At 40.6% G+C, this 10029-nt stretch overlaps 1 protein-coding gene across 3 annotated transcripts; it reads left to right on the top strand.

Annotated features, from left to right (window-relative positions):
- Positions 1 to 3146: 3146 nt before the first annotated feature.
- Positions 3147 to 6740, top strand: myca (MYC proto-oncogene, bHLH transcription factor a). 3 transcript variants are annotated; one of them, XM_042399261.1, is made up of 3 exons: positions 3147 to 3356; positions 4577 to 5267; positions 5688 to 6740. In XM_042399261.1, exons 2-3 carry the CDS (start codon positions 4610 to 4612, stop codon positions 6344 to 6346), a joined length of 1317 nt encoding a protein of 438 aa, XP_042255195.1. In that variant the 5' UTR covers positions 3147 to 3356; positions 4577 to 4609; the 3' UTR covers positions 6347 to 6740. The 3 variants fall into 3 exon arrangements, with proteins under 3 accessions (XP_042255195.1, XP_042255196.1, XP_042255194.1); XM_042399262.1 differs by lacking the exon at positions 3147 to 3356 and adding an exon at positions 3938 to 4209 and having other exon boundaries at positions 5691 to 6740; XM_042399260.1 differs by lacking the exon at positions 3147 to 3356 and adding an exon at positions 3959 to 4209.
- The last annotated feature ends 3289 nt before the right edge of the window (positions 6741 to 10029 follow it).

The raw sequence follows: 10029 nt of genomic DNA, 5'->3' as shown, positions 1-10029 counted from the left end.
CTGATTTACCCACACTCCCACTACTATCTCAAGCTTTTTTTTACACTATAACTTGCATATTACATTTATTTTGCACCTATTTTAAAAATGTGTGGGTATATACACATATATATAATATTTCTCTGTATAAATGTACTGTATATTCCTTATTATTTCTTCATAAAATTAATTTTTACATTTATCTAAGGCAAAAACAAACAAAAACAGCATACATGTTGTTCTTCAGTTGATTGTGGGACTTCTTGAGGAAACTTCATTTGCATTAGTGATGCATTTATGGTGGAAAGTAAATATTGTAGCAAATATTGAGTCATTTCAAACACAGCCGATATGATGTGTGTTTCTTATGTTGTAGCAAATGATGTGTTTGTTCTAGGTTGATTTAATGATTGGTGGACTGTCAACATTTTTCATTAATTGTTGAAGTAATTTATCAAACTAAATGCCAACGTTCTTGATTTACAGCCTCTCACGTGATAATTTGCTGTTTTTCTCTACTAAGATCATTTATGTTGGACAAAACAAGCAATTTGAGGACGTCATCATGGGTTCTTTTCCTTTAATTAAATGAATTAATTAAATGATTAATCCATGATTAAAAGAAATAATGTTAATTGATAGAAACTGTGACTTTGATTTACAACTATTGGATCAGAGGTACAGTCATGTTTCTCAGCTTGATGTTATTTAACATAATTAAGAAAGCAAGACAACACAAATCCCTTTAAACATTCACTTTCACCCTCAATTATTTATCAATCATTTCTCAGTTTAAATTTCTTTTTATCCGTCACTTTGGTTAAATGTCTTAATCTTTTATGCCTTATGTGAAGCACTTTGAACGGCCTTTTCTGTATGAAATGTGCCACATAAATATATTTTCTTGCCTCGAGCACAATTTTTGTTGCATTATGAGGTTCAGCAGCCCTTTAAACATTCAGTTTGCAGAACAATTTGGTTTCTGAACTGATTCTGCAGAATTTTATTAAACAATTACTCTTCAGAAATGTAAATTAGTAAATTAGTTTTGCTGCGATTAAGTGTAACACTGAAGATGGAGTGAATCCACCTTAATGGCCAATTTAAATCCTTATGATATAAATTTATACAGCAATTAGTATTAAACTGATATATTAAATGTAAAGGCCAGAGTCAAGCCGAATGGAAAACCTGATGGAAAATAAAATAACTATCCAGTGTTTTTTTTTGTAAATAAAACACCTGCACATTATTGTAGACTGTGTCAATCAGAGGTGGGAGAAAGCAGTTTGACTGGGAGAGGAAAACACAATCAAAACTCTCCCTACCTACAGTCTGTGCACTTATCAGAGGAAATGATGCCAGTCAATCTCAAAGCTTCCCTCTGTGTCTCCAGGTGCCCTCTTTCACAGTAACACAGGAAACATCCGGAGCCGATAAACGCAATAACCACAACACATGAATCTGGTGGTTATTACAATCGCTATCCTCCACAGCATCCCAAAGTGAGGAGAGGAGAGAAGGGATGAAGGAATGAGGAAAGGAGAGAGGATTTCCATTTTCTTTGGTGTAACACTTATAACAAGAGAAACATGAAAAACAAAGAATGTCTCTTTTCTCCTTTTCTGCCCTCTTGTCTCATCTTTGCTTTCCTCCATTTGCCTGCTCAACAATATTGATTTATTCTTTCCTCAGAAGCCTCAACGAATGAACACTTATGCATCCATTACCATTAGTGAACCACATATCCATCAATGAGCTTATGGAGATGCTTAATTCATTAAAAAAAATCCCATAAGTCTTAAAGGAACTTAAAGGGACCTGCAGCAACACCATTTTGAAAGAGAAAAATGTGTATAAGCCTGAAATGTAATGTCACATTTTTACAAGGTTTACATCCATAGATGTATATAAAATTAGTTTTTTCCAATTTGGCAAGTCAGACCAAGTGAAGTCCAGGTTTACTAGTGTGTTTTATTTTAAATGTTAAGCTACAATTTCACATCCTTTACATGCAATTTCCTCTGAATGCTGGTGGGATATGACTTTACCTGATAAAGGTTTAAGGACTGAAACATCATTAATAAGAGTACAAGAGTTCAATTGTGTGCAGGATGTTTTGTTTCTTCTTTTGAACCGACACACCTGTCAGTAAGACTTTCTGGTGTTTAAGACATTTGTAATAATTACTACTTGCTTTGAATGTTTATAAAGCATAACTTAGTCTTTAAAATACATAACTTGAGGCAATAATATATTAAATAAAGGCACATTTTGCCATAACAAACTGCAAAAAAATCTGTTTTTCTTGTACTTTTGTTCTTTTGAGTGCTTATGAGACTAAACCAAAATTATGAATTATTAAGATGTCTGATACAACATAAATAAAATCTAAATTGATATCTGTCTAAAAGTTATATTGGATTGTATAATGCTACTACCTTTTTGCAGCTGATTATAAATTGTAGAGCTGCAAGGATTTGATAGTCAATTGATTGACAGAAAATTAATCAGCAGCTATTTTGATAACTGAATAATTTTTTCAGCAAAAATGCCAGTATTAGCTGGTTCCAGCTACTCAGACGTGAGGATTTAATGCTTTACTTTGTCAAACATGACAGTAAACTGAATATCTTTGGATTAGAAACTGTTGATAAGACAAAACCAGATATTTGAAGACGTCACCATGAGCTGTACAAAGTTATAACAGGCAGTTTTTACTATTTTCTGACATTTTATAGACAAAATGATTAATCGGAAAAATAATTGAGATTAATCACTTATGGAAATAATCATTAATTGAAGCCCTAATAAACTGCACAGCCTACTTGTTAAAAAGCTGCCAGATTAATTACATTTCTTAGTGTCAGCTTTTCTAGATTAGACTTTTTACAGCTCCATTACTCCACTGCATAGCACTATTTTTTTTTATTGACCATATAATGCAAAACACCAACAATCTCTGAATGTCTCTTAATTAACTTTCACTCTTAGTTCATGACTGATTTGTGGAGTTTGTGCTCATCTCCCTGCTTTGACCCTGCACCTACCTGGCTGCAATCCAGCCTTGGATGTCTTTGCACAGCAGAGGGCGTTCCGAGCCCGTTCAATCCTCCCTCCCCCTTCCACAGCGGAGGAGGGTACTTCTATCCCACTGCATTACCCATCTGATTCCTTTAATTGCTTCCTTCCTGTAGTTTGGTTTGGTGCCAATCTGTGCCAATCTGTCCGACCTCAAAACCGATCCTACACGGTCAGGAGGAATTGTTCGACTGTTTCCTAGTGTGTGTGCATGTTAACTTATGCATTCACCACAATTATTTTAAGTGTTGAAGTCACCTGTTTTCAGTGCTGCCCGGTGCCTGCAGATAGATGAGGTAAGCTGCTGCACCTGTGAGCTTTGCATTGCATTTATAATGAAAGTGCTGCACAAACATATCAGCATTTATCTCTTATTTATAACATGTCTGCAGACAGTAGCTTACAATTGTTAGGGGAAAAAAAAGAAGCAAGGATGTGCTTTAAAAGGCAGGTAAATTATTCTACTTTTCAGCTGCACATCTGATTGTGCATAAATTATGTTAAAGTCCAGCTCTGCTGGGACAATTCTGGGTGATTTGTTGATATTTTAGGCGGGATAGTAGTGAAATAACTCCACCCAATTATCTGTCACTACTAGCCACATTAATATTTTGTGCATGCTTCTCCCGTCAATGGAAGCTCTACTCTACTATGACCCCTCCCACTTTAGCGAAATAGATCCGGAGTGAAGAAAAAAAATAGATCAGTTTGTGACAAAACATTTTTTAAAATTAGTTTATTTCGAGTGCAAATCAACCTTTATATGGAGTGTGGATTATTTATTGTGACAAAAGCAGGAAATAAATGTTTGGTGTGTTATATTTTTAAGGCCGGCGAGTCTTTCGCGGGAAAAATGAGCGGAAGGATATCTACCCGGGCGGAGGGCAGGGCGGAGTGACGCGCCGTTTTTATTGAAGCCGGCGGAGCGTCAGCTGTGATTCTCACGCTGCTGATGACAGAGAGCGCGCTGCTGCAGCCGCTTCATCTCCCCCCATACATGCTTCACACAGCCTCACTGAAACCGACTGCGACATCTCCGTGGAAGGATTTAATGTTACTTTCGTGTTGGAATAACTTTACTGCCCCCTTTTTCGCTTTTTGGGTCGATTTCGCCCCGTCTTGTTGCGCCGACAGTTTTAAATCTAAAAGGTAAGAGAAGAAGGAGGAGAAAGAGGAGGGGAGGGAGTTGGGTTTTTCTGGAGCTTGCATGTCAACCTTCCCACACTAGTTTCTGAAAAAGGTATTAGTTTATCGTCAGTCGCAGTTTAGAGAAGATGGGTTTTCCCCCCAGTTTCCCAGTTTGAGCACCTGCTGCAGCAGCACTGGTGCATGCATGCACGGCGTGCAACGGAGCTCCATGTTTTGGAGTGACCATGTGATATTGCTTACACTTAATGTTGCAGGCAGGATCGGTGCCAAGCAGCGGCTGTCTGCTTTGATCCTGCACACCTTTTTTATTTTTTTACGAATTCACAACTAATTATCCCATTTTGTGTTTTTTTCCCCCCTCAACCAGCTTTATAATAAGGAAAGAAACAGCGCAGACATCATGCCGCTGAATTCAAGTTTGGCGAGTAAAAACTATGACTACGATTACGACTCTCTTCAACCGTATTTCTACTATGACAACGAGGAGGAGGATTTCTACCCTCAACAGCTTCAGCCTCCGGCACCGAGCGAAGACATCTGGAAGAAATTTGAGCTGCTGCCGACCCCTCCCCTCTCACCCAGCCGCCGGCCGTCCCTGTCAAGCCTCTTCCCCTCCACGGCGGATCAGCTGGAGATGGTGACCGAGTTCCTGGGCGACGACGTGGTCAACCAGAGCATCATCTGCGACGCAGACTACTCCCAGACCTTCCTCAAGTCCATCATCATCCAGGACTGCATGTGGAGCGGCTTCTCCGCCGCAGCCAAGCTGGAGAAGGTGGTCTCCGAGCGGCTCGCTTCTCTCCACGCCGCCAGGAAGGAGTCGTCGTCGGCGGCGGCAGCAGCTGACAGCGCGGAGTCCGCCGGTGCAGCCGCCTGGAGGCTGAACAGCAGCTACCTGCAAGACCTGAACACATCTGCATCGGAGTGCATTGATCCCTCGGTGGTTTTCCCATACCCGATAGCCGAAACGCCCAAGCAGAGCGTAGTGACGCCGCCTAGTAAGGATTTGGGCTTGGACACGCCACCAAACAGCGGTAGCAGCAGTTGTAGTGACTCAGGTAAGCTTTGACTATACTCATCATGCAGGCACACCCCTCTGTGCATTCAGGAGTCCCCGTCCCCCCCCCCCCCCCTCCTCTACTGAGTGTGCAGAGATAGTACATCAGATAGAGCATGATAGTAGCAATAGTAGCTTCTATTATGAATAAAATGCTTGTTTAAATTTATGCAACATGCAGTTTTGTTGGCAGGCAGGAGGTAGAGACATGCTGCTTTGAGATTAGCTGCAATGTTAAGCAATCAATTGATGAGGAAGATGAGTGAGGAAGAAACTGACAGCAGAGACTGTACGCCCCCCCCCTTCCCCTCCTACTGTGGCATGCAGTGGAGTGAGGGTTGCAACCTTGCTGTAGAATCAGAGTGTGACTGTTTTTTTTTTGTTTTTTTTTAAATTTTGCATTTTGTCACTTGTCTTGCAGAAGATGAGGACGGAGACGACGACGATGAGGAGGAAGAGGAGGAGGAGGAGGAGGAGGACGAAGATCAGGAGGAAGAGGAGATCGACGTGGTCACGGTGGAGAAGAGGCAGGCGGTGAAGCGGTGCGACCCCAGCCCGTCAGAGAGCAGGCATCCCAGCCCGCTCGTGCTGAAAAGGTGCCACGTATCCACCCACCAGCACAATTACGCCGCCCATCCATCCATGAGGCACGAGCAGCCGGCTGTCAAGAGGCTGAAGCTGGAGAGCAGCAGCAGCAGCAGCAGCAGCAGTGGTGGCGGTGGCGGCGGTAGCAGCAGCGGCAGCCACAGCAGGGTCCTCAAACAGATCAGCAGCAACCGCAAGTGTTCAAGCCCCCGGACGTCTGACACGGAGGACTATGACAAGAGAAGGACTCATAACGTACTGGAGCGCCAGAGGAGGAACGAGCTCAAGTTGAGCTTCTTTGCCCTGCGGGACGAGATCCCCGAAGTGGCCAACAACGAGAAGGCGGCCAAAGTGGTGATCCTGAAGAAGGCTACAGAGTGCATTTACAGCATGCAGTCGGACGAACAGAGACTCCTCTCACTCAAAGAGCAGCTGAGGAGGAAAAGTGAACTTTTAAAGCAGAGACTCGCACAGCTGCAGGGCTCTCGTGCTTAAAGTTTGAATCATCATAGACTTTTTTTGGCCTTTTTTGTTTTGTTTTTTTATGCAAGTTCAAGACTTAGGGTGTACAGTTGTTGTTGCATGCAAATGCAAAGCGGATTAAGTTGTTTGGAATCTTGTTTGATTTCAATGTTGAAACTGCCTCAATTGAAGTTATGGGTGGATTAAATATTTAAAGTTTATTTTTATTAATGAAATATTAAAAATGGGGTTACCCCGTTGAGGGCCCAAACTAAAATATACATTTTTATGTTTTGTATATAATTAATATTTCCTAAGAAAATGTATTTTTGGACTCAATTGTCTGGATGTTTCAGACCCAGTGTTTGGTTTTTTCATTATGTTCTTTAGATTCTCTTTGAAATATAAAAAAATGTTTCTTCTGGAAGTTGTGTCCTTGTTCTTGCAGTGCATGGGGGGAAAAAAAAACAAAAAAAAAACACCATCAAACATGTTTATATCACAGCAGCTGCACTATGAGTTGTTTCACATCAATTAGGTGCTGGGTGGGGTACATGTGGAAGTAGGAGGGGTGCAGCAACGGTCAACAGATTACTTGAATAAAAGTCATACACAGACTCTGATGCTCCTGTTTAAGCTTAATGATTCTCAGATAAAGGCAGTCATCTCTCGCTGGCTGCTTCATGGTATATATAAAGTCAGTTAAAGGTTAGAATAAGTGAAATTTTCACCTGGAAGATGCAGTTTTGCTGTGGTGCCTGTTCATGATCATAAAGAAGACAAGGTAAGCTTATGATTTACACATGGAAGCTTTTAAACTGGCAAAATGCCACATTTTTAACCTGCGGGAGAGTTCGTCATATTCCAAAATCATTCTTATAATCACTCCGATACCTGTTGTTGTGGACAGAGGGAGTTCAGTTTACTTAAAATAGATCTGTGTTGTATTTAAGGGACACCAGCTCATAACACAGACCTACATTTACACAATGTTTCCCTGAACATTGTTCTTGGAAGTGGTTCTCTGGCCAGTGAAGCTGAGTTTTTACTCTGATCAGATCTCTTCAGCTCATGTCTCAGATTTGAAGATTTAAACACAAATCTGACGCACAAAACTAAAAACAGGTTGTTAAACAGTTACATTTACATCCATTTAATGCAGATAAATTGCCTGTGCAGACTATTTACACGTGTTTTTCTTGGCAAAAAAACATAATTTCTATGATATTACACAAATATAACCGCTTAAATTGGAATCTCTGCTGCAATATTGATGGAAAATTATCAATAACATGAAAAAAAACGCTGAATATCAATCAATAAATAAACCTTCCAGTTGAGTATCACACACATGCGGTTAAGTCTGTTTATTATATGCTATGCGACAGTTAATAATAACAATAATATACCTGTATTATTGATACTGTATCGATTTTTCGACCGGCTTTCCAGTCTTGCCGTGACGTCACGCGCCGTATCCCGAGCGCTCCCTTGAGCGCGTGGTCCTGGTCGCGAGCACATGGAAGTGAGGTCGAGATTTGTGTCTGTGAGACGCGCGACTGATCAGCAGGAGGAGAAAAAAAGGAATATAAAAACAATAAAGCAGCAAAGAAACGCAGCCCGACCGGCCCGGTAAGAGCTCTTTTGTATGTTTTCTATCGATTGCATTCAACAGCTTTAATCACACGTTTAATTAGAGAGATGAACAGGCCTGATGATATTATAAAGTCAAATCTCTGTATCTTCCAATCTGTCTGGTGAAAACTTGATTTTTAAAGAGGCGGTAGTGGCTTGTGGGGATCATAACGACTTTGCAGAGGTTTAATCTGATGTGAATTAAACGCATATTGTGACATAACCTGTGTGAAACTATTGTTCTTTGGACAAGTGTTATTTTCGGCTGGCTTCTCTATTGTCTGTCCAACTCCTGTTCATGCTGCAGAGTTTAGAGCAGCAGGCTTGTACAACACATTTGGTGCTAGCCTATTGTTGCACGTGCTGATCACACTGATTAGATACTATCTTTGTTTTTCTATATATTATAAAACTGACACTGAATACGTGTTAACACTTATTCTCTGTGGACCACAAAACCTGATTCATGCATTTGTTTTATCTGTGCTGTCAGTGAAGTAGTGCAGTTGTTATGATCATAACAGATGACATCTGTCTTGTGTCTGAATTTATGGGCAATTTAATGCATTTTGTGGGGCTTGTTTGTGTGCAACAGAAGAAGAAATACCCCTAAATTACAGTTTATTTCCTCACCTGTGAATGCATATAAAAAGCACTTTAGCAGAGATGGTGCAGCAGCAGCATGTCTGAGACATGAGTCAGCCACACTGAGACACACGGGAGGGACCACAAAAGATGGGATTAGTGTGGATTCATTGTGTAGACTTTCTGGGTGGGCAGGGCGGTCTATAGTGAGCAGGGAAAGTGTCCTGTAACTGGCTGACCTGGGTTCAAGCCTCCATGACAACACGCATCTACTACTGCTAAAGTGTTGTCCAGAATGAGCCTCAGAAAGCGTTTTGATCTCATTTTGGCAAGAAAATCTAGTTTTACTGCTCTGTAAGCATGGTTGTGGTGATTTGCATGTCAAAAGGCATCAACAGGTTGGCATTCAGGTTCAGACTGAGCTAGATTTAGGTGAAAAGTCAAGTTTTTTGTGCGTGGCTTGGTTAAAAATAACTGCTGCTTTAAACCACATTTACAGTGTGTAGTTAGGACCTTTGACACACTGAAGTTTAGTCCAGTTTTAACTCAGATGTCTGAACATCTTTTCACTTGAAATCACTAAAACAAAGGAAATCTCTTCAGGTTTTTTTTTTTTTTGCAAAATGATATGCAGTATTTCCGCTGCTTTGCATAGATTCTGTATTTCATACTTTCATTACATAAAAGGAGTCCAAAGTTTCCAGCTCAAACCGGCTCTGTGTCAGATAGAAGAACTGCTGCTTCTATAGTAAACATAGAGACGAGTATGTCTATAAAATGTCAGAAAATAGTGAAAAAAAGAGTCCAGAGTTCAAGATGACATCTTAAAATGTTCAACCAACAAAAAAACCCCAAAGATATTCAAGTTGAACTGATATGAACTGTTTCAGCCCTAGAAGTAAGAGTTCTGTTTCTAAAAAAAGAGACAGTTGAGACTCTAAATTATTTGGTTATTCCATGTAGGGAATATAAATATGAGATATTGAAATATGAACCAGTAGAGTTTGTTTTTTCGAGAGAGAAATAGTTTACAGTTGTGTGATAAAACAGATGTGCATGTGATTCTTCAGGGTTTACTGCCTGGAACGCTGGAGTCAGATCCATAGATAGTTGCTATTCCTCGAGTAAGACAGAGAGTTTTTCTTTTCCGCATTGCTGCGATCACATACTGTACATACTTTGAATCTTGTGTGTAAACGTTACATACAGTATGTTAAAGTGTGTCTTAGAGATCTGCGTGTTTTCCAGGCAAACCTACAGTCGAGCCAAGCATTCGGCCGCCTCACCACAAACACTGCACACATACTTTTCAGATACTTTAGAGGCCCAGGAATACATGGAGGTCCGCTGTTATGTAATCAGTGCTTTTCAGAGCTGGAAACTGGAATAGATTAAGCAGCTGATACTCCTGAAGTCAAAACTGTAGCCACTCGCCTGTTAAACTTTTCTCTCTCTCTCTCTCTCTCTCTCTCTCTCTTTCTCTGGCTGTGTCTCGT

The sequence above is a fragment of the Thunnus maccoyii genome, chromosome 21 (genome assembly GCF_910596095.1).
Source record: "Thunnus maccoyii chromosome 21, fThuMac1.1, whole genome shotgun sequence".
Taxonomy (NCBI): domain Eukaryota; kingdom Metazoa; phylum Chordata; class Actinopteri; order Scombriformes; family Scombridae; genus Thunnus; species Thunnus maccoyii.
The sequence above is the reverse complement of the archived record's forward strand: the minus strand, read 5'-3'. Positions and strand labels throughout refer to the sequence as shown.

Coding starts and splice junctions, on each gene's coding strand:
- myca (XM_042399261.1), top strand. CDS start 4,610: ATGCCGCTGAATTCAAGTTTGGCGAGTAAAAACTATGACTACGATTAC. Junction 5,268..5,687: donor CAGCAGTTGTAGTGACTCAG/GTAAGCTTTGAC, acceptor CTTGTCTTGCAG/AAGATGAGGACGGAGACGAC.